We start from the raw sequence: 24,543 nt of genomic DNA, 5'->3' as shown, positions 1-24,543 counted from the left end.
TCTTAATATTTAACAGTCAAATTCTGTTTTGTTCTTAACACTTGGCACTTCTATGGAATCCCTTATCTGAGAATCTATGAGCCTTTTACCAACATTAATTCATTCTCCAAATAACCTCATGATTGCAATAAGCTTAAGTACACAAACATCTATAATTCATTAAATTATAATAAGGACAGAAGAGAGAAGTTAAATATCTAGGCAAGGTCACCTAGTGAGATCGATATTCCTTTCAACTTCACCCAGGAAAATGTGTGTAACCTAGAAACGTCCTTCTTGAATTGTCCATTGTGCATCGAACTTGACAGATAACAAGAATGAGAGAATCTATCGGGAAGTAGACAGCTGTTTACTTCTCTAACTACTAAATAACCACAGTGATGAAAAGATTTTACCTAAGTAAAACTTAGATTCTAAAGTAGAAACTAACTGAATGAAGAGTGCTAGAGACAAATAACTCCATGGTTTTAAAAACTCTGAAAATACAACGGCTGGAGTATGATAGACCCAAATATGAATATCTGAGCCAAAACATTCATGATAAATCTCACTGACTAAAAGAGAATAAATCTAAGATCACGATGTCCTGTTTCCTCAATTAAGGAAATTGGTTCAGTGCCCCAACTTTGCATGATTTGAAAAGAAGTTTCTTTATGCAGAACAACTCTTTAAGCCAATCAACTCTTCGGAACAGTCTATTTAAGAAAAAACAAAGCAAGACACTCAGAAGTTAGTGGTTTGGACAACAAAGCGATGGTGGGGATATGTAATTGTATTTCAACACAATGATACGGTGAATCACGCTAAGGGGTGCTTGTGACCATAAGCTTGCAAGAGGATAGATTTTTTTATGTGGTAGGTTTTGCTTTAATAAAAAGGAGGAAGTTGGCTTGAAACAGCCCAAAGGGAAGAGTTGAGAAATAGTTTTAAAGGCTTTGCAGGAGCCCATCCTGGAGCCGTAAAACATAATCACAACTTGAATGAACGCAAGGAAGTAAAACAAAAGGAAAAAATGGAGAAATGGCAGAAACAACCACAGTCAGGTGAAGCTCTTTAAAGATTGCAATTCTGTCAAATGATTGTAGGCAGGAAGAAAAATCTTCCCACATGAGTTGTGGGAAAGGAAGGGTTTCAGAAATAATTAGCCACTGAACACAAAGCCTGCTACTGTTTGCAGCGCTACTGCCACAATCTTTATGCCAACGATACACCAGAAGCCACTCGTTTTGTTCCCTCATCAATAAAGCACCTACAGAGTTCCCTGCACATAGTAGGAATGTGGTGGGAACTCTGTGGATGAGCTTAGTTGTGTGTTTCTAACTTAGGCAACCAAGGTGTGTCTTATACAGGGATGTCCTCGAAATCCACAAAGAAGAGTCAATTTACATGTCAGAGAATCCTTAAGAAAAATAGCAACAAAACTAGGTTCTGAGGCCTGAACTGTTTTCCAGTGCATTTTGGGACAAGTATTTGCTCACCAGAAATTTAAACTAGAGCCTGTGGCAAGCAGGTGCTCCTCACTGCCCTTCCTAAGGGCCAGACACACGCACGCCTATTGCCACAGCCAGCATCTAGGACCAGAGGAAGCCGTGCTGCTGGAGAAAGATGAACGCATGACAAGGGTGGGAAGAGGAGGGTGAGCCCGCCTCCTAGCTCCAGCCTCTCAGAGCCTTCCTCAGTCTGCTGAGATAACAGAAGGCTTTTCTGCTAATCCTGAAAGGACTAGTTCTACAGATCAGGATTTCACATACTGGGCACCGTGCTAGGCAAGTAAGAGATGAAATAGATGTTTTCTGACCTCAAGGAACCTACCCTCATGCAGATCCATGAAGACACCAAAGAAATAGTCAGAACCCCCCTAGAGTGGTGCCCTTATCCCAACTCTTCCAGGGCTGGCCCTGCCTTTGGCAGTGATTCTCCAACATATTCCTCTGTGTGTTCATGCACAAACTACATCAGAGGCACTGCTTACTAAATTCTAGCAAATGCCAGCTAGGAAGCCCTATCCCCTAGAATACACCAAAATCAAAATCTCACTTTAAAAATTATGATTTTTTTTTCAAAGAATTCATTCTTTTTTTTTTTAAACTTTTTTTGGGGTTTATTTACTTACTTACTTACTTACTTACTTATTTATTTATTTATTTATGGCTGTGTTGGGTCTTCGTCTCTGTGCGAGGGCTTTCTCTAGTTGTGGCAAGCGGGGGCCACTCATTATCGTGGCCTCTCTTGTCGCGGAGCACAGGCTCCAGACGTGCAGGCTCCAGGCGCGCAGGCTCAGTAGTTGTGGCTCACGGGCCCAGTTTTTCCGCGGCATGTGGGATCTTCCCAGACCAGGGCTCGAACCCGTGTCCCCTGCATTGGCAGGCAGATTCTCAGCCACTGCGCCACCAGGGAAGCCCCCTATGATATTTTTTAAGACCTACGGAGGGACTTCCCTGGTGGCGCAGTGGGTAAGACTCCATGCTGCCAATGCAGGGAACACGGGTTCAATCCCTGGTCAGGGAATTAGATCCCACATGCTGCAACTAAGAGTTCGCATGCCACAACTAAGGAGCCCTGGAGCTGCAACTAAGGAGCCTGCCTGCCACAACTAAGACCCAGTGCAACCAAATAAATAAATAAATATTAAAAAAAACCAAAACACCTATGGAATCAGTCTACTTTGTGTTGACACCCAATTTGCAGCTTATTAATCTTCCTAATTTCCATCTCTTTCTCCTCCACTAGAGGCATTGATAAAAGGAAAACAGATGATGGCAAGTTAGTCAACTGGTTGGTTTTTATAGAAGTTTTATTTAAATAAAGTTTGTGAATTCCTGTAGGTGTCACATGTCATCTTCATGCCTCTTTTCTACCATTGTGGGTAATTAGCATCTGATCATATTTAACAATTCTCAACAGGCGTTGATAATTCCTTGTACATAAGTCATGGAGGGCCTTTCTTTGTGCCCGGCACTGCTGGGATAGAAATGTGAGTGAGCTCTGATCTCAAGGAGCTAAACATGTTCTCAATATGCAGGTTTTCTTTTCTTTTCTTTTTTTTTTTAATAAAGTCTGTATTTTTTGGTGTGAAGGACCTGTTATTTGCAAATATTACCAATTTGTGAGCCATGGTGTTTTTCATAATCCCTCACTCTTGTGTTTTTAATGACCTAAGGTAAATTGGCAAATTATAGGTGTTATATTTTTAAGTCATTGCAGAAAAGAGCTAATAAAGACATCCATAAAGATAAGGTACATCTTAACTACTACACACAATTAAAAAGCAACCTTAATAATAGCTAACACAATACAGTTATTAATACAAGGTTTTTGCTCTTTTCTAATCTGTTCTAAGGGTACATATACACACTCTCTTAACTCTCACAGCAACTCTATGATTATCCTGATTTTTCAGATGAGAAAACAGACAGGGAGAGAGACAGTAGGCATAGACAGAAAGAGGGATGTTGGGAAGCTCACAGTGGGAATGGAATAGTTCAAAGTAGCACCAAGAATGTAGAAAAGAGGAAAACCTCTCACAGTCCATAATTACTGAACAGAGTTTAACGAAAATCTGAAAGAATAAGAAATTCCAGTGGTACTAAACTGAGTTAGGTGACTGAGCATATAGCAAGCACAGAACACAAAGGAAAGGTTTAAGTTACTGTGCATACAGATACAGATATTAGCCTCGGCCTTGTGAGAAAAGATGAAAATGATTTTTAAGGGTCTGACAAAGACATCATTAATGATTGTCAGGAAGACAGAACAGTGATGTACGAAAGATAATCCAGAAAAGTCGGCAATGTCTTTAATAAAATAAACTGTGAGAAATATGATTTTGTAGTATATTTATGATATCAAGCCCTGAAATAAAAATATCATTTAAGTATAATATTTAAATGAAAACTGATATTTCACTTAAGTATCATTAAAATGGTTCTAATCTTCAGGAGAACAGTCTTAGTTTTCATCTCAATGTTTGGTGCCATGCACGTCTGTGCAAATCTCATTATCAAAAATCAGGAGAAAGTTTACAAATCAGAACACATTTTCTAACATAGGTAGGGGAGTGAACATTATACTGGGGTCTGAAGCAGTCATTTTTGTTTTCCATTTAATAAAATTTCACAATAAACACTACTGCACAAAAGAAACTTCTTTGATGAAAAATATATATGGCATACTGTCACAAAAATTACAAAATAGTGGATAGAATATTATATATCATGCATTTTAGAGTAAGTGTGCTAGAGTTTGGTTGCCTGGTTTGAATCATAGTTCAATCAGCCTATTAGCTTAGTCCAAGTTCCCTTGCACATATTACTTGAATTCTTTCCCCAATTTTAAAAAAGGGGGTACAGAGAGAACCTACCTTATGAGGATGTTGTAAGACTAAAATAATAAAATAATATTTGCAATGCTCTGCTTGGTACCTGGTAGGGGCTCAACATGTGTTAGCTATTATTTTCGTTATATTTCATTATATATACATTTACTATTTATGCATAAACTAAAGACAGTACTAGAAAAATCATTTCCTAAAGATTCCTAAATCCACCAGAAAAAAGTAATGATCAGCCATTTTAGTAATTACTCTTTTAAAATTCCATAACATTTGATCTGAAGACTGAAAGAGAACCCCCAGCTTGGGTGATAGCAGTACACATGCGGCTTTCTACAGAAGTCTGTGGGAATATTCTCACGGAAGACAAAATATTTGATCTATTATTATTTCTAATTTGGTATTCCTTGGGTTTTCCCAATGCAAAGAAATAAGCCTCGAGAAACTATAAAAAGCAACAGCCCATAGTTAAAAACCAACAACAACAAACAAACTGGTCTGTAAGTGCCAAACCATTCACCCGCAGCTGAGACCGGTCACATCTGGTGTCTGTGCCACTCTTACACCATTTTTTAAAGACCCTGCATCATGTACAATTTCTTTACAAAGGTTTATTAGGTGGAACGTGTTAAGGCCGTGGTCAACAGAACAAATGTAAAAGGCTAACTAAAAATGAAAAATAGTATTTCATTCAACATCACTTAAACGTTTCTAATCTTCAGGATCACAGTCTCAGTTTTTATCTCAATGCCTGAGATGGAAGCTGGCCCAGAACATCTGGCAAATATCATTTTGGATGGACAACAATCGAGGCAAGCTCTTAATTTTCTGCTGTCATACTTTACCCTTCTTTCCTCCCCATCTTACACCTCTCTTGCACTTTTCCTCTACGTGACTTCAATTTTACGATGTACAGTAGATGACCTTTAGCATTCTAAATCCTATGCCTTGAGCTATTTAGAGACAAGACACTATGTAACACTAATGCAGTGATTCAATGCATCTTTTGCCAATGTAGCATATAAAACGTTTGCTCTTGAATAATGTCATCAAACATCATTTATCAGTATGTCTCACTTTCATAAGCCATGGAGGAAATTTATGTACCTTAATTTAGAAGATGATTTTATATCCATTTCCTGTGAGCCACAAGCATACAGACTTAAGAAGAGTACTTACTTTTGCTCCACGAAGAGGGGATCAAAGAACTCCGTTGTGATTTTGTTTGCATACAGGGAACACCCGGTCATTGAGCATAGCCCTGAAGAGCATCAGAAGGAAAGTGCTATGATTACTGGTGTTTCATTAACATCCTGAAGCACCTTGTCTGGAAGAAAGTTACTATTTACCTGACAGTATGAACACAATCCCAGCCAAACAAGCAATTTTAGCTTTGGCTTTATCTGAGCCTCCGACTTTGGTACATTTCATTCCAAACAGGGCAAATATGGAACCAAAAAAGCCCAGGCTGACGGCAGCAATCATAAGTCCTCTACATGCCTGGATATAACCTGCAATTAGAGTAGGTCATTTACATTAACATAAAACATGTGGTTGTCCAGGAAGAAACTCTCATTTTACATTGTCCTCATGAATGAGTGTTCTGCTTTCTGAAAAAATAACCATAATGGTTAAAACATATGTTAAGACAAGCAAGAAAGAAAAGCAAGTTAATCTGTATGGAGTGCCTGTTTTATGTCACACACTTTTCAGTTTGGCATATGCATGATCCTCAGGATATATCTCTGAGTGTTATTATTCCCATATTCACAGATGAAGAAATTGAGGCACACAAAAGTTACATAATGTGCCAGAGACGAGTTAGTAAGGGGTTGAAATGGATTCCATCCAGCTCTGACTACAAAACCCATGCAATACTGCCTTTCACCCTGGGAAACCTCATCTGCCGCTATCTCAACCCTGTTACTCCTTTGCACATCAGACCTTTAAAATAGATGTTTTAATGGTTTTGACGTTGTAATCTTTATAATCGAGCAGAGCTCCCACAGAGTCACATCTTCTAATATTAGTCAAAGATTATAAATGAGATTGACTGGAATGTCATCATGAACCATGAGAAGTCTAAATCAAGATGTATTTTCATGACCTTTTAAAATTTTTCAAAAAAAAAAACTTTTCAGAGCACACATAATAACATTGGGTTTAAATAAGCACTGGTTGGTTCCTAGAAGAATATTTTATAATTATGAAATTAACTGTTTGCATATAAATGGATGCTTTCAAAGTATCCTGAAAGCTTGTTCTGTTGGTTTGTTTGATCATTCCTCCTACACCATTCATTTTCTTAGTCACATATTTTTATTTGCACAGCCAGGGTGATGGTAAACTTCAGCCTGGCTTTTGTCCAAACACTAACAAATTTTAAGTTAACAGGATTTAAACTGATACATTTTTACCACATGCCGTCATTTTCGTTTCAGACTGAAACAGTGCCATATTTCAATCTGAAATAATGATGGCACATACTGGTGTGTTCATTTGTTAAGCAAATGAACGTACATCTCTCTCAGGTTTACTTTTGGCATTAAACTTTTTAATATGAAAAAACTCGTAAGTGCCAAGATACACCAAGTCATTTATTATTGTGTTCAGGCAAAGTCAATGATAAATAATAATTCTAAGGCTAGGATAATCATATATTCAGGGAATAATGGGGGAAGGTGGCCTCCAGTCTATGCTTCTCAGGGAAAGAATAAAATTTTAAGTTTCAGTCCTACCCCTAGGATCCATTTTGAAGAGTACCCAGAAGATGCTCTAATTAACTGAACAGATTTAGGCCCCTACAAATGCAGAATGCAATGACAATGATCTTCTATTTTATAGTGTGAACTACTTCCAGACGGAAAATAATTTCACTGATGGTAAGGCTGTCAAAAACAGCAAAAGAAACTTATTTTTAGCAAAACAGGATAATGGAGGCTTATTTTGGTAGCTATAGTAGTGCTGCAGGGCTATCTGTGTCTCTGTGGCTGAAGAGTGACCCAGCTCTATTTTAAACTTCAACCTTCAAGTCCCCCAACCAGAACCCAGGGAGAAATAGGAGCACAGGGGGAGGAAGCCTGTTAGTTCCTTGCAAGATTAAAGACAGTCCTCCAGGATAACCACAAGTGACTCATCATTTACCACCAGAGCTACTGGGACAGTGTGGTTTCATTATTTTTTGAGATTTGTTTTCACCTGTGATTTTGAGGTGTTTTAGCTGATTCTTACTGCAATCCTAAACAGACAACAAAGTGTGTGTGTGATATAACCTCTATCCTATATTTAAAAAACTATTCTAGAAAACCTTATCATGCACCATAATTTGCATTTATTTTAGGAATCTTACAGGCTTTATGTACAGAAAACACATGAGCCTTGCAGAAGGTTACGTCTATGGTCTGATCACTAAGAACATAAAACACATTTTCCCAAATGGTACACAGTGGTCAGAATCCCAGGCTGATGAATTCAACCCTTAATGTGACTGGAAAAATAACAGTAGGCTTTAAACTTTAACCACTACTCGTACCATTTTTTCCCCCGAGTGTCTCACTCAGTTCTCCGGTCTCAGCCCTGGTACCTACAGCAGGATCAGCTCTGCCCTCTCAGCACAAGAGGAGAGATAGAGAGCAGGTTCTGATGAGGTCAGGTCCTTCCTCAGAACCAACCAGAACCCTGATTTGGCGGAGAAGGTAACTCTCTCTGGTGTGGGAACAGTAGCAATAAATTGCTAACTCATCGCATGCACAAAAGAAGGGTTTGGAGTTCCTGGGGATAAACTCCAGGGTCAGCCATAGATGGAATCGAGTTGTTGGTAAGCCTGAGGTATGTAAATTAGGGGCTACCAGTCCTTAAAACACCCACAGACTCAAGCCTTGGGTGACTTCCCACAAACTCTCTCAGAGTTTATCTTTTGCAAGGCAGACCTCTACAACCTTGCTTTTTTAAGAGTTCCGGAGGTCAAAACTTATAAGTAACACCCTCAAGTGAAGTGGTGGTAAAAACCTAGTCAAGGAGGCCATTATTTTTGACAGGTCTAATTTACTGACACCGTTAATAGCTAATTAACACATTAAAGTGCTGAGGCATGAACATATTTGCTCAGAAGTTCTCTGAAGTATAATTTATAGTTAACTCCTTTGGAAGAAATGGAAAACATTCCCACTAACAAAAATAGATGGCATATACTAAAAAAAAAAAACCTGGCTCAAAATGCTCAGCTGCAGTTCAAGTGGTGCTTTGAAAGGAATATGGGTTAGCAATAAACAGAAATCACCAGCTCATTCAACCGTGAGTTTTTCAATTAGTAAAATACTGTGACTTTAAATTAATGAATTCTGTTGGAGGAAAACTTCAAGGTGTCCCTTAAAAGTTAAATGTTTTCCAAATGTACCTTATTTTCCATTTCCAACTAGCAAAAATGAAAATATCCACTTGGTGGAGACAATTCCCTAGCAGTACACTTGGTAGCTGCTGATTGAAGGAAGAAAAAAAGGATGTGCTTTCTTATGCTAGTAGCTTTGCGTACTTTTTGCAAATCCTTTGGGAGAAGGGTGGTATGAGGGGCAGACATGAACTCTGAATTTCCCCTCTGGTTCTTCTATTTACCTGCTGTGTATCCCCGATTATATTACCTAATCTCTCCAAGCCCGTTTTCTCATCTGTAAAACCCAAGGATAACAGCACTTCCTTCACAGGAGGAATACGAACCAAGCGTCTGGTGAGTGGTAAGAAACACATCAAAGCTTCCCTTCCATAACACTAAGATTGATTCTAAGCAGAAATTAGAGTTGGAATCTTAACATGGCGTAACATGAAACCTGCACATTTGGCTTTTTCCTTGTAGGGAGAACTGGGGTAACAATGATACCCCCTGATGATGAGGAATCAGAGCTTTGACCTCACATAGGAGATTCAGAATAATGACTCCGTCATCTGTGTCCAAGAGGCATGTTCTTCCACTTAAGACTAGACGGGGAGAGCTGTGAGCTTTCTCTCTCCCTTCTTGGATTTTCCTGCTTGGTTTAAGGAGAGGACTGGCCTACTCAGGCCTGTGGTCACCACAGCCCCTGGCAACGTAGCTTTCTCCCTCCACTTCAAGTGCAATAACCGGGAAATCCACATGCAGTGTGCTGTAGGCAGGGCCTGCCTTAGGCCCAGCAACCAGCAGATGTGGTTGCCCAGAAAATACATGGCAGAGAGCGAACAAGCAGAGGGGCCTCCTCCGGGGGGGAACTGACTTCTCTCCACGTGAAAACGTAGCTGTGTGCTTGAACCCCCCCAAAATATTATTCTGAGAGATGATGAAAAGTAAGTTTATAACTTTGTGATAGGCAATGCTTTCTTAAGCCACAAAAGGCCAAGCCAGCAGGAAGAGACTGATAAATGTGATTATAGTACACATTCCAATGTTTTGTATGAGAAAAGACATCACACATTTAAAAGACAAGCAATGGGCCGAGACTGCAACATATATAACAAATCAAGGACTGATATCCAGAATTTAAAAAAAAAAAAATCATTTAAACCAAGAGGAAACAAAAGAACCATGGGCATAAGACATGGACAGGCAAGTCACAAAAGAAAAACAAAAGGGTCAATAAATACATGCTAAGGTGGTCAAAATCACAGTGATCAGGGAATAAAATAATAACATGATAGGATGTCACCCATTAAACTGGCTGAAAAACTTAGTGGTGAGAATGCAGAGAAACAGGTATTCTCATACACTGTTGCTGGAATGTAACTGGACAATTTAAACTGAATAATAAAATGAATATTCTACTGCTCTGACAATACTATTCCTCAGTATCTACACTACAGATACACACATATGCACAAAGAGGCAAATAGAAAGATTTTCAGTAAAGTGCTAAGAACAGTGAAAAGCTAGGAAGGGTCCAATGTCCAACAATGGGTAAGTCGTTAAATAAACCAGTTTTGTCCAGACTAATGAATACCATGCAGTTGTTAAAAAACAGTTACTTCTATATGTACTGACTCGTAAAGCTATGTTATTAATTTTAAAACAATGCAGAACAAGAGGTGAAGTCATTTACGTCTTTTAAAGTCATTTTCTAGACACACGAGCACACGCGGAAGGCCATTTTGCGAGCTGGGTAGTATACAAATGTCACACCTCCTCTCTAGGGCTGGATGGTTGAAGGCTACTCTCTCCTTCCTCTTCATTACCCCATCTGTCCCCAAATCTTGAGACCATGACGTCCATTCTCAGCTCAGACACATCAGGTGCACACTATTCTGCACCCAATAACCTTCATGGAGTATTCATGTCTCCATCCTCTCCCTTGTCCCCCAGCTGTCCTGTAGAAGGAAGCGTACCTATCTGGCAGGCTATCTTGGTGACGGTACAGCTACAACAGAAGAATGTGTTTAGGACAGTAAGTGTCAATCCCGTATTCCTGAATGTAAATCCCAGAAACAAGAGCCTGCCTGTTCAAACATCTCCCTGGATGTGGGCTCTGCAGTGCACAGGAAATTCAACCGTAATTCTAGGGAATCAACAGTGTACCAGCTACTTAATTGTACACACACCAGGACACAGACCCAGGTGTCACTCATCTAAAACCAGACACGTATTCCCTTATACGGAGTTTCCATCAAATAACTCCACTGAGCAGCAGTTTGCTTTTCGTGGCAAGCACCATCTTAGGGGGATTAAATCTTGTCCCTTAATTACTCAGTTATGCAAATAAAAGCTTGCAGCGCAGTAATAAAAGAAAAAGAAAACACCTCAAATCGAGAACTAATGTAAATGACTCTCAAGTTTCTGCCGGGATCCATCGAGTCATGTGCTGTAAAATCCTGGAAGAAAAGAACCTAGAACTTGAGCAATCAGTGTGACCGGGTCGACATCCACTGTCAACTAAAAAGAGCCAGTCTGAAACTAAAAAGAGCCAGTTTTCTTTGTGAACACCTGTTCTAATACAATACAGTATAGAGCGTCGCTAACAAGAACTATGTAGAAAACAATTTACTAAAGAACAACGCTGAGGGAGACGCTAAGAACGGACTTGGGAGGCGCGACACAGAACTTGTCAGTCTCCCGCACAAGATTCCTGCTGGCCGGAACTCTCTACTCTCTGCGGCACAGGCTAGGGCTATTTATGTTCCTAGCATTTAGAGGCAGAGTTAAAGCCCAGCAGACTCATTTGTAGATGCGGGATGGGGGGTTTGGAGCGGTTGCTCCTGCAATGTTTCCTTTCCCCACACACACACTTTTCAAAGAACTAACGAAATGGCTAAAGGGAGTTCAGAGCAATCAGATTTCGCTCTGACAAGTCCATTTGAATCAGAATCCAGCCCTTCTGGGTAGTGCTGGCTGGAGACGACAAGCCCCCTCTCGTGACTCCGTGTCCTAACAGTCCCCAAGAGAGGGGGGTCCCACTGCCCTGTCCTCAACTCTCGAGACAACAAAGCTGCTTCCCTCCATCCCCGTCGCCTGAGAGTCACCCATCCCACCCAGGCCTGTCTGCGTGCCCCTCTCCCCCGCCCCGGGGTTCCGGGCTCGGACAGGCGCCCCCCGCGGGACAGACGTCCGGGGAAGGCGGGCCGCGGGCACCGGGGACTCTCCCCCGCTCCTTCAGGCACTGAGGGGGAAAGCGGAGCCGGGCTTCGGAGGAGTCCGGCCCGGGGGTCCCGCCGGGGGTCGTGGGGTCAGCGGGCGCCCCGCCGGCAGGCCGGGGAGGAGCGAGGGGCAGGGGCGGGGGGCGACGGGATGCAGACCGTCTAGCGCCAGCATGGAGGGGAAGTCCTTGCAGTTGGAGACGCCCGTGGAGTCGGTAACGCACATCTTCCAAAGGTTGGCCCAATAGGTGGCGGTGGTGATGACCGTGCCGTCGATGGTGGACACCTTCCAGTAGTCGGTGGGCAGCGTGGAGGACACCAGCACCCAGCCAGAGATGGAGACCATGAAGGCAATGATCTCCGACGCCGTGCTCGCCATGCCGCCCGCTGTAGCAGCGTTCGCTCTAGCGCACCTGCTCGGCGCCGCGACCCCCGCGAGCCCCGCCGCGCGGCTCCGCCCCCTCCGCCCCGCCCCGCCCCCCTGCAGGCCCGGCGCTAGGGGGCGCGCGCGCGGACCCAGGACGCGCCTTCTCGGGCAGAGAGGGCTCGCGGGGAGCTTTTACGGTCGCCACCTGGGTTCTCTCGAGCCAACTGGCCCGGCGCCCGCGGTCTGGAGGAACGCACGCCTGCGCGTCCCTGTGGCCCCCCTCCCCCCCGCGTCCGCATCCCCGGGGCCGAGGCACAGCCGAGATCGGCTCTCCTGTTGGACAGACTGACAGCCGGATGTGGACAGCTTGCTGCGTTCGGCCCCTCCCCTCCCCAGCCCCACCCATTGGCAATAGCTTGGCTTCTAGGGTACCTTGTAAAAGCAGAGCAGAAAAAGCCTTTTGTGTGCCCGGAAAGGACACCAACTGCTAACGCAGCCCTTGGCCCGCTGAACTCTAAAGGTTTAGTGCCACGCTCTTTTGGGTGACCCAGTTCGGCTTGTCAAGGAGGGATCACTGCGGTTCTGGGCTCCAAGTCTGCCTTGTGCTAAAATTCTGCAGTTCCTTTTGGCCCGGCGGCATGCGGAAGGTCACTGTCAAGAGGTGCGTGGCACAAACCTAAATTCAGGACAGCAGCCTATGGAGAGCACAGGCTGCTCGGGGCCTTCTTTACAGCCCTGGTCGTGACTGTTCCAGCCACAATGCTGGCCTGCTGATACCAACGTACTGCACGTAGGACGTGCATTTAAGACGTTTCTCCTGTGGGTCCCTTCCAGCTGCCAGTTCTGAGTCTCTTCTATGAGCCGATGGGCTGTCACAGCTGCTCTGTATCTTGTTTAACTTTTTTTTTTTACCACCTCCACCTTTTGCACCTAATTGAGGAATAAGCTCATTCCTTCATTGCTGTTTCAAAGCAAACTTAAAGATCAGGGTGTACTTTTGGCTCCAGAGTTCACACAGTTGAGCATAAGTGAGAGAACAAAGACTCTGACTTTATTATGGGTTTATTATTTGTCCGTTTAAAGGTCTTGCAGTTCGTGGTATGAACTTTCAGGATTTACTTCTTCCCCAAAGTAACCAAGGTCTAAAACCTCTAAATCAGTTCTGCTATAATAACGCTAGTTGCTAACCCCCAAATTGCAGGGACACTGGTTCATTGTGAAGAGTTTCTCAATTCCCCTTTGTCACTTAAAAACAAAACAAAACGAAACAAAACCAAATGAAATGAAAATGAATGAAATGAACGGAATGAAATTAGAGGTGATTCAACATCTGTGAAGAAGAGAGGAGGTTGAATTACAGAAACATCAAAACAGATTTGGGAGGACCATTGGAGACTGTATGGATATACTCCACACTCAACACAATCATCCTATTTCTTTTTGAACTTTTGAATCTTATTTTACTTTTTATACAGCAGGTTCTTATTAGTTATCTATTTTATACATATTAGTGTATACATGTCAATCCCAACCTCCCAATTCATCCCACCACCACCACCCGCCCCCCGCCCCCCGCCCCCTGCCACTTTCCCCCCTTGGTGTCCATACGTTTGTTCTCTACATCTGTGTCTCTATTTCTGCCCTGCAAACCAGTTCATCTGTACCATTTTTCTAGGTTCCACATATATGCGTTAATATATGATATTTGTTTTTCTCTTTCTGACTTACTTCACTCTGTATGACAGTCTCTAGGTCCATCCACGTCTCTACAAATGACCCAATTTCGTTCCTTTTTATGGTTGAGTAATATTCCACTGTATATATGTACCACATCTTCTTTATCCATTTGTCTGTTGATGGGCATTTAGGTTGCTTCCATGACCTGGCTATTGTAAATAGTGCTGCAGTGAACATTGCGGTGCATGTGTCTTTTTGAATTATGGTAGTGGGATTGCTGGGTCATATGGTAATTCTATTTTTAGTTTTTTAAGGAACCGCCATGTTGTTCTCCATAGTGGCTGTATCAATTGACATTCCCACCAACAGTGCAAGAGGGTTCCCTTTTCTCCACACCCTCTCCAGCATTTGTTGTTTGTAGATTTTCTGATGATGCCCATTCTAACTGGTGTGAGGTGGTACCTCATTGTAGTTTTGATTTGCAATTCTCTAATAATTAGTGATGTTAAGCAGCTTTTCATGTGCTTCTTGGCCATCTGTATGTCTTCTTTGGAGAAATGTCTATTTAGGTCTTTTGCCCATTTTTTGATTGGGTTGTTTGTTTTTTTAATATTGAGCTGCATGAGCTGTTTATATATTTTGGAGATTAATCCTTTGTCCACTGATTCATTTGCAAATATTTTCTCCCATTCTGAGGGTTGTCTTTTCATCTTGTTTGTAGTTTCCTTTGCTTTGCAAAAGCTTTTAAGTTTCATTAGATCCCATTTGTTTATTTTTGTTTTTATTTCCATTACTCTAGGAGGTCAATCATCATATTTCTAGAGATAATATTCAGTTCATGCTCTAACCTTCTGGACTTCAGATTCAGTGCATGGCAAGGTGTGTGTTCTGGTTCTGTTTCATACTGACAGCCTTTTAGCAAGTTTTTGTTTCTATTGAGCCCAAATCTGGCTGTCTTTAACATCCATCCAACTGCCATGATTTGCACTGAGACGACACAGGGTAAATCCTACTTTTGGGCCATGCAGCAGCTCTTGGGAAGTGTGTTTGTGTGTGCATGGCCATCTCACAATTTGTGTGAATGGGAATACGGGTGAAGACCCATTTGCTTAGTGGGATGCAGACATAGTTCCACTACTGTGCTCCTCTTGGTCCCAGTTTGTCCTGTTGTGTCATGTTGGCTTCATGGGGGGGGGGGGTCAAGCTTAACACTTGTTTGGGAAGCACCTACCTAACCTCATCCTTCTCATCTTCCCTTCTATTCAAGTCAGTCACCTTTGAGTATTGACAACAAGTGTCCTCTATTCTTTTGTATGATTTGCCTTTTTAAAGTGCTTTTATTGTCTTGGTTTCTTGTCCTCCAGCATATTTCCACTATTATTTCTGTGCCATATTTCTTTCTGAACGATATGCTTATTTCTAATCCAATTTACTATTCAGACAACACAAGAAGTCATGAACCAGGACATTCCTATGGAGTTTTCTAAAGTTAAAATTTGCACAAATGTTGGTTTTATACTTTATTTCCTGGTCTTGTTTGAGTGTATTTGTTTGCTTGTGTCTTCCTCATGGTAGTTTCTCACTAAAATTGTTGATTCATTTTTTTGCAAGACAAAACCCTGACTTACTTTTGACACAAAAAAGTCTAGTGTTGTGACCTTGAAGACTCACGCAGCTCCTAATTTATCAACAGATTGGTTGTAAATTCCATTGTTTGGAACCAAAGGTACATTGTTTCACAAAAAGAACTGTGAAGACTGATTCAGTGTTTCAGACCATTCCCTCCAAATTTAACAGATAATGTAGTTTTACCTACTGTACTTAAAATATCCACAAACCCACCATTGCAATATAGCTTCCAGAGGAAACAAATTCTGAATTCTAACTTGAACCTCCAAGAAAGACCCTCTCTCTGCTGCATCACCAGACTATTTAAGCCAGGATCTCTGGGGGTGGCTCTGGTAGTGATTTTTCCAAAGCTTCTAAGGTACAGCCAGGTTGGAAACCACAGCACTGATCATTTGAGATGCATGTATATGTGTATAAACGGTCAATTAAGCAAACCAGATGGTGTCTGATATAGAGAAAAAGAATACTCATCTGTTGGTTGAAAACTTTGAGAAAAGAAATATTCTTTTACTATAGAGATGGTAACACACAGCTTCAACTTAAAAGGGTTGAAAATACCACAAACAACCCATAAATTATGACCTGGGTGGCAGCACTCTTAGTTCTTTTGCCAGCTGAAACAGACTAAGGTCGCCATGCCTGTGGACTTGATTAATTTTCTTTTATTCTCTGTCTGTTCTGTGAGGTTTGACAGCCCCAAACTTCTCTTCCCTGGCATATACTGCATATTAACTACAGAGAGTTACATTTAGAGCCCACAAGTGCATGACCAAAGGATGAAAAATGTTAACTTTCTTTAATACCTAAAGAATATTATGTAAGGAATCAAGCATTTACTTTAGAATGTCTTATATCTTAAGCTTTTCAAAACTAGTTTAGTCAGAAGAAACCACATAATCCAACACAAGAATGTCCAGAAAAGGAAAATAGACCGAATAGATTTTTTAAAAAGAAGTAATGTATAAATGACCTGTTTCACTTTAAGATTCTAGAGTCCCAAATAACCTTTGCAGTTGATCTGCAAACCCATTTACAGAGTACCTTTCAACTGATAAATACTTCCTTATTTTCTTTAGGATTCAGTTCACTGAAATTTTTATTTAACTATTCATAACAAACCATTCTTAATTTAAATATAAAAGTGAATACAGTTAGAAAGTTACTCTCCAAATTATTCAAAGTAACATCTTAATTAACAATACCTTGGCCTTTACAAAAAACTGTAGTTTTTTTCCAATATGAAAAGTACTAATTTATCTATAATAAACTTGACATGAAGACATTTACTGTCCTGAAATATATTGAGCCTTTCCACTTTTGAGACCTAAACCACTGAGATTTAGCATTGGAAGTTATTTCTTTAGCATTATTATGGTTATCAAGGAAAAATAGAGGATTCCCTCACCCCAGGGTTGTTCAGGAGTGAAACCAGTTTAGCTGACTGAACAAGAGATTTGCAGAAATTCTTTACTTGAAATTCAACTCACCTGCCAAACAACACAGGTTTGCCTTTCAACAGCGCAAGGATTTTCTAAGCATCAAATTTGGTTTCAGTATACATTAGCTCCTTCCTAGATTCCAGCGAGGTGGCATGCTGCTGATGAGGTGGGAAGAAACTAAAGTCCTGATAAATACGGTATTAACTAAAAAAACAACTTCTCAGGAGCCAAATATCGTTACACCACATTAAAGAAGACATTAACACCGATACTAAGATAGTAAAATAGCATATCTGTATTCTTTTTCCTGCATTTTCCCTAACACTCTTAGTTTATCTTAATGCTCTACATTAATTCTATGATACTTGTAACTACTTAGCATGAAAGCTGCAGAGTGAGAGGAGTAGTTACGGGAATGGATACTCATGCTTATCATTGCATCATCGATCATATATGTGTGTGTATATTTATAATGTTTTTTGCAAATTATAAGGAAATAAACAGTGTCTTATTTTGACATCTGGTACCCTTTGAGGCTGTACTGCATCCGAAGATGCCATATATATCTTACGAATTTGTCTTTCATACATTCATTTGAAACACACTCATTCCCAATTCTTGTGACCGAGCAGGACCCCCTCCCCCATAGCCTCTGCTGTAGCTCCTCTCTGAAGTACCCAGATAATAGTATCTCATGCATCTTTCCTGAGTTTTTCAGATGCTAAAAACCACCACCAAATGGAATAAATTAACTACTTGATGATCATGAGCCCGCAGACCTGCTGGTGCCTAAGGATTGATAAAGTTAGCCACTCTGTTACCTCACCATCAACCAATCAGAGAATTGTGCACGAGATGATCACGTACCCTGTGACTCCACCCCTAACCTGGCCTTTAAAAATGCTTTGCTGAAACCCTTCCGAAGGTTTGGGGGATTTTTGGGCGTGAGCCATCAGTTTCACTGCATGGCCCTGCGATAAGACTTTCTCTGCTCCAAACTCCGACTTTTCCACATTGTTCGGCCTCACTGTGCATTGGGCACATGAACTTCCATTTGGTGACATTCTGAGGTATGTTAGGACTATCTAGATTCCTCTTGAGCACCTGGAGAGGTAAGTTTGGGGCCCCAGCAGCTCACAGCTGTCTTGATGAATACTCCTCCAGCCTGGAAAGACTCTCACTCTGGGATGCTGGAACTTTCTAGGGCTTGCAGATGGGTTGGTTGTATTTTGCTGGTCAATAAGCATCTTATGAATATTAATTCAACCTACCCACCCAGGTTGGGCAGCAAGTAAATCTATGTGTTTTAGGCAAGTCATTTAATTGCTCTGAGTTGCACTTTCCTCATTTGAAAAATGAAGGAGTTATTTTGGATGGTCTCCAAGACCACTTTGAACTCTAAGAATCTCTGACAAAATCTCACAGACAAAATCAACAAGGAGAGAAAACGAAGAGTTTTCCTTGGTGTACTTGCCCCTTTTCTACTCACTTCCTGACATTACTCTAACCTCCTTTGCTATATTTAAAGGGGATGTATGTGCATGGGTGTGTGTGGCGGGGGGGAAGGTGCATGAAGATAATTAAAAGATCTCTATAGGTAGTCTTATTTTCAATTCTTTGTTGTTTATTAGAAACGTGATAAAATGCAGTAGTTCAAAATTAATGGTTACCAGTGGGAAGGGGGGAGGGGCAAGATATTGGGTGTAAGGGAGGCTCAAGGATGTATTGTACAAAAGGGTAATAAAGCCAATATTTTTTAATAACTGTAAGTGGAAAGTAACCTTTAACATTATATAAAATTTTTTTAAAAAGGGAAAAGTGCGGTAGTTCAATTCACTTATGAAACAGGGTGAAGCTGGGCAGAGGGCAGATGAGGGAACCATCAGGCGATGAGATAAAATTCTATCTCTGTGTGGCCTTGGGCAGGTCACCTCATTGCTCAGCATCTCTTCCTCAACTATAAAATGGGAATGAATAATAGCTTTTTCAAAGTTATTGTGAAGATTAGCGACAATGTACATGAAGGACCTGGAACATGATAGACACTCCGTAAAAAAATGGGTACCATTCCGGTTCACTCATGCCCTTTCATTTCCTTACCTCGCTTTAAAGTTATAAAATTACATTTTCCATAAAAGAGGTATTAGAGTTAGATTGACATGCAGTAAGTCAATAAGGGTGAACTGTATTGCAAATCTTAAAAATACAGAAAGTCTTCAGTAGGATGCCAACATGGTAGAGGTTGATGCTGAGAGCAGAGGAAGAGAAACCAGGAAGTGAGGGTGAGATTAGTTGGGGGTAGGGTGAGGAGTGTTCAAAGGGAAGTGAAGCAAAACTGAGAAATAAAACTAGAATAGCAGTTAAATGTTAAAGAAGCTGAACAGCTACAAGACGGGATAAGGGTAACAAATGCAAGGAGAAAGCAAAGGAACAAGAAATAAAAAGATAAAAAAGAGATGGGATGCCCCAGGGTAGGGATGGGGAGGAAGGGGACCAACGGGGGAGGAAGGCAGCACTGAGGAAAGAAGATGGGTGAGCACTAAGAAGTGGAGAGTTGTTTCCACAGCCTTCACCTCTCTATACTACTGCGTGTAAGGGGTGGGAAAGGCCACATTCTAGCACCTGTTCCAAATGAAGAGACTTTCCCCTTCCCTGGGCCTCAGAATAGAGCTGGTGAGAAGTTGATTCAAAGCACTCAGGAGTCCAGTGTTTACCATTTGGCTCACTTCATGGGAAAAATTTGTGGAAGTTTAAAATGAATACTTTAAGGGTCAAAAATGAAAGTTCTTACACAAACATACCCATAAACAAATAATTAATTTTGAGTTTTTTTTCAAAATGTAGACTTTCTTCTATTGTCTGATTAAAATGTATATGGGTCCCTTTTTAGGTACCACGTACTGCACTCTTAAGTACTGCACTCATTTAATCGCAACCCTATGAAGTAAGTACTATTTTCATTCCCACTGCACAGCTGTAGAAACTGGACCACAAGGAGATGCAGTAACTGGCTCTGAGAAGTGATGGGGGCAGTTTCAGCTTAGCCAGTGTAGTTCTGGAGTCTGCACTCCTTTGCCATCAGTCATTTGCTTTCTACCAAGACAGCATTTTGTAGATCATGTACTCAGTTAATATTCACTGAGTATAAAAACAAACACACACAAAAATAGAATAATTCTACATAATTTGTATTTATCTTTATTTTTTAGGAGAATGGCTTTTATAATCAGAAACATTTGAACAGGGTACCTAATTTCCTCATTTAATTTCATTTTGTGACTATATCTTGTAATAGGTGAATTGAAGTTCATTAATATGCTGTTTAACAATGTCCTGAGCAATGCTAATTCATTATATCACAGTTTGTATCTAGAATATTTTTCTTAAACTGTATATATGTGTGTGCATACGTATGTATATAGATATGTGTGTATAAATATGTGTGTAGACACACACACACACACACACACAAAATAAACAGATCATTAGAGTATTCCTGTCTTCTAGTGCTTTAGGTCCTGTACTGGGCTCTCAGCCAGTCGGAGCTAACACAGCTGACTTCAATATGAATGCTTTAATGAGCACCCATCCTTCTACCTTGCTATCTTAAATTGGGGAAGTTCTGTGGTGTGTGTTGTTTACTGTGCATGGCCTACGCTTCTTACGTTTGTTTTCTGATTGAAGTTTTGACCCATATTAGCCGACAAAAGGTGTGCCACAATTCAGATGTTAAAATGCAAGGTTTTTTTCCCCACTAGGTATTGCCGTGTTGTTTCTGGAATGGCTGTACCCCATGGCATGCTCACAGCAGTGCAGGATGGTTCTAGTTTTCTCATATTCTCCCCAAACTTATTTTATCTAACTACATAATTGTTACATTACTGTAAAACCCAAGTTTATCTATCTCCAAAGGTCATGTTCTTCTATTTAAATGATAACAGCCATCCAAGTTTTGAAGACATTCAAAGACATGTTTTTAAAGATTAAACATAGAAACACTATAAATTTGCAGACATTACTGTATCCAAAGTTAAAAGATAAGTCATTATCTGAATATTTTTGGTCCATTACTATTTATTGTTCTCCTCAGCCTCTTACTTGATTATAAGAGAAAAATAGGGGTGTGGTAAGAGAGAAATTTGACATATTGCACTGAGGTGTCAGAGAAACAGGTATATATGTGTGTACATGTGTTTGTGAGTGTGCGTGTATCACATACACAAAGGGCTAAAGGAATAGAGGCTAAGAGATGAAAGTAGAAGGGAGAAAAGAGTGACATGTAATAACAAACAAAGGAAGATGTTTTCTCTGTAAAACATTGATTGGAAGTGAAGGTGATAAGGGTAGATGGCAAAGGGATTTTTAATATAAGCTTGTATGTCTGTGTGGAATGAGTGGGGAGGCGGGACCACTGACCAGCTCCTGCTTCCTTGGGTCACTTTAGCCATCTCCATATATAGACACATATATCTGAACATTGGAGATTTAATGCATCTAAAGAGCAATATTAGTGCTGTTCTTGTGTTTGGGTTGATGAGGAAAAGGTAGAACACAATGACTGAATTAGGCATTTGGGTCATGTCAGCATGACCAACTTCTTTGCTTTTTTCCTTTCGAGTTAAATTGTCCAGGTGTTGGGAAAGAAACTTGTAACCACAATCTCCTCATCACCAAATAGTGTGTTTTAATTGCTAGGTGTGCCCAAAATGCAAGTTTTCTTGCCCACTGATTTTTGCCTTCCATTTCCTCTACCATATCCTTGAAGGCAACCCCAGCTGCCAGGGAACTTGCTGGAGGTGACTTTAAGGAAATGATTGAGAAAACAGAGGTGATCAGAGACGTTGAACATCACTGAAGCCTGGGATGAATGACCAATTATGGGAATAGTGACCTAAAAAAGCGATAGCCAGGAAGTTGTTTTGACTCCTAGGGGTTTGAAGAGATTGGGGGAGCCAGTGTAAGAGGTTGGGATTCACTGCCATGAGAAGATTAAACAGCCCGTAGAGTTTACCCAGGTTTTGCTCCTGTTTCGAAAACAGCATTATTCACTCATTGAGACAAATCATAATGCATTTATTGAGTGCCTATTATGCCCCAGGCATCATTCCACACAATGTAGACACGGTGAACAAAACACAAAATCTCTGCCCTAATACATCTGACATTCTACAGGAGGAAACAAATACAAGGTACAAAAAAGATTTAGTATAGCAGATGATGTATGCTAAAGAGAAAAAATAAGCCAGCAGGGAAGGGGGATGTTATGCAAAGGGTGTGGCGTGGGGTAGGTGGGTTAAATTTTGGTTAGGTGGCCGGAGAAGCCCTCCTTGAGAAGACGACTTTTGGGTAAAGACCTGATGGAAATGAGGGAGTTAGCCATGTGGATAGTTTCAGGCAGAGCATTTCTGGATAGCGAGCACATCTGACCTGAGCAGCACTGGGGAGGCTGGAGTGGCTGCAGCAGAGGGAATGAAGGGGAGGGTAGTGGGAGACGAGGACAGAGAGGTAACGCTGTGTCTGCGTGTGTCCACGTGTGTGTGTCCATGTGTCTGCACGTGTCTGAGTGTGTGTGTCTGCTTGTGTGGGGGGGCAGGGGTGTATGTAAATCTGGGCAGCTCGTGGACAGCCCTGTAAGTTCTCATAACAACTCTGGCTTTTACACTGAGTGTGATGGGATGACATTGGCAAGTTTTGTGAAGAGAGGGGATATCAGACTTGGGTTTTAGGATCACTTTGAGAAGAGCTTGAAGGCAAGTCAGTGCAGAAACAAGGACACCTGTTGGGAGGTGAGTTTAACAGTCCAGCTGAGTGATGATGGTGGCTTTGACCAGACTGGAAATGGGATGGTAGGAAATGTCAAATTTTGCCTTTTGGATCTATTTGGAGGGTAGAGTCGACAAGATTTTGCTGATGACTGGCTGAGATGTATGAGTGAAAAGGAGAAGTCAAGGAAGACACCAGGGGTTTGACCTCAGCCATTGGAAGGATGGAGTAGTTTCCTGAGATGAGGAAAGCTCTAGATGAGCAGGTTTCGGGTGAATATCAAGAGTTCATTCAGTTTTAGACATGTTGAGTTTGGGGTGCCCAGTAGACAAATGAATCTACAAGTTCAGGGAAGAGGTTCAATCTTAAAATATACACTTTGGAGTCTCCTGTGGTTAGGTGGCATTTAAACCATGGAACTAGCCAGATCCTCTCTGGCAGGAGTGTAGATAGAAAAGAAAGCGTCTAGGAGGCAGGGCAGAACCAACAAAGACTGAGATGGCACAGCCATCTAGGTCAGAGAAAAAACAGGAGAGAGAGTTCTGGAAGGCATGTGAAGAAGCTGTTTAAAGAGGAAGAAATGGAGTGAGTCAGGCACTGCTGAGGATGCAAGCCACGGAAGACTGAAGAAGAAAGACTACGGAGGGTCCCGGAGGTCCTTGATCAGAGCTGATTTGTGGAGAATGTGGGGCAAAAACCAGATGGGAGTAGGATCAGTGGACGGTGGGAGGGAGAAATGCAGCCAGGAAGAGGAAGCAGCTCTTTAACAAGAGGAGATAAATGGCGTGGGGACTGCAAGGAAAGTGGGATCATGGAAGGCTGTTCTTTTTTTTTAAATTTTGTATTTTTTAAGATGAGAGAAGTAACCACATTTTAGGGCTTCCTGTTGGCCTGTAAGGTGTCTTTGTGTGAATTCAGAAAAGGTACCCTTTCCCCTGTGTGGCTGCAATCCCACACCAGGGCACGCAGCTGGGAGAGCAGAGTGTGGGCCTCGAGTCCCACACCATAAGCAGCCACTGTGCTGTCATGTGGCTAAACTCTATACGAAATAGAATTCTATAAAAATAGTTCAGGTGGAGCTTTCCCATCTACATTTATGTCTATTTGGCTTTGTACTAAAATACAAATTGGTTCCAGGACCGCAGATACCAAATCCGCGATTGCTCAAGTCCAGTAGTCTGCCCTCCATATCTGTGGATGTGCACCCCGCGGATCCCGAGGGCCAACTGTCTAAGTCTTAGTTTGATGTCATTTAAAAACAATATGGTACACATGTTTTACAGTTCTAGAAAATGGGAGTTAGAAAATACTTTGAAAATTATTTAATTCAACATTTTACAGATGAGGAGACTGAAGTCCATAAGTGACTTAATGTATATTAAACTATAGAACGTATATTGGAATATTGTATCAATTGGAATAACATGTTGTGTTATTCTTCAAACGTGTGAATTCAAAAAATGATCCAAGTTGAAGAAAAGTCTGAATTATAATCAAGTTTTGAATACTTAAAAGTTGAAAACTATCATATTTCATACAAGTTCTCCTCAGTGATATGTTGGTGCCCATAAAATATTTAACAAGTATGTTACTAGGAGGGTTTTTTTGTTTGTTTCAGGTTAATGCAGAGTCATCTCTACAAATGGCTTTTGAATAGTAACATGAAAAAAAGGGAAATAACAATGGAATTGTATGCTGATAATAAGGTAGACAGATAATAGACACACCTCTTTCTGTGGTTCAAAGCA

At 41.2% G+C, this 24,543-nt stretch overlaps 1 protein-coding gene across 2 annotated transcripts in view; it reads right to left on the bottom strand.

The window, feature by feature from the left end:
- Positions 1–24,543, bottom strand: part of CLDN10 (claudin 10) — a 113,316-nt gene that overhangs the window by 10,432 nt on the left and 78,341 nt on the right. The window contains exons 1-3 of one of the 2 annotated variants that reach the window (XM_059902759.1): positions 12,080–12,357; positions 5,680–5,841; positions 5,510–5,591 (exon numbers count right to left, since the gene is read on the bottom strand). In XM_059902759.1, the coding sequence (XP_059758742.1) occupies positions 5,510–5,591; positions 5,680–5,841; positions 12,080–12,299 (464 nt within the window). In that variant the 5' untranslated portion in view covers positions 12,300–12,357. Of the gene's footprint in view, positions 1–5,509; positions 5,592–5,679; positions 5,842–12,079; positions 12,358–24,543 lie in introns of those variants that run through there. The other variant, XM_059902760.1, reaches the window with a different exon arrangement.

Source organism: Balaenoptera ricei, chromosome 18, assembly GCF_028023285.1.
Source record: "Balaenoptera ricei isolate mBalRic1 chromosome 18, mBalRic1.hap2, whole genome shotgun sequence".
Classification (NCBI taxonomy): domain Eukaryota; kingdom Metazoa; phylum Chordata; class Mammalia; order Artiodactyla; family Balaenopteridae; genus Balaenoptera; species Balaenoptera ricei.
Note: the sequence above shows the minus strand (reverse complement) of the source record. Positions and strands in the feature narration are given on the sequence as shown.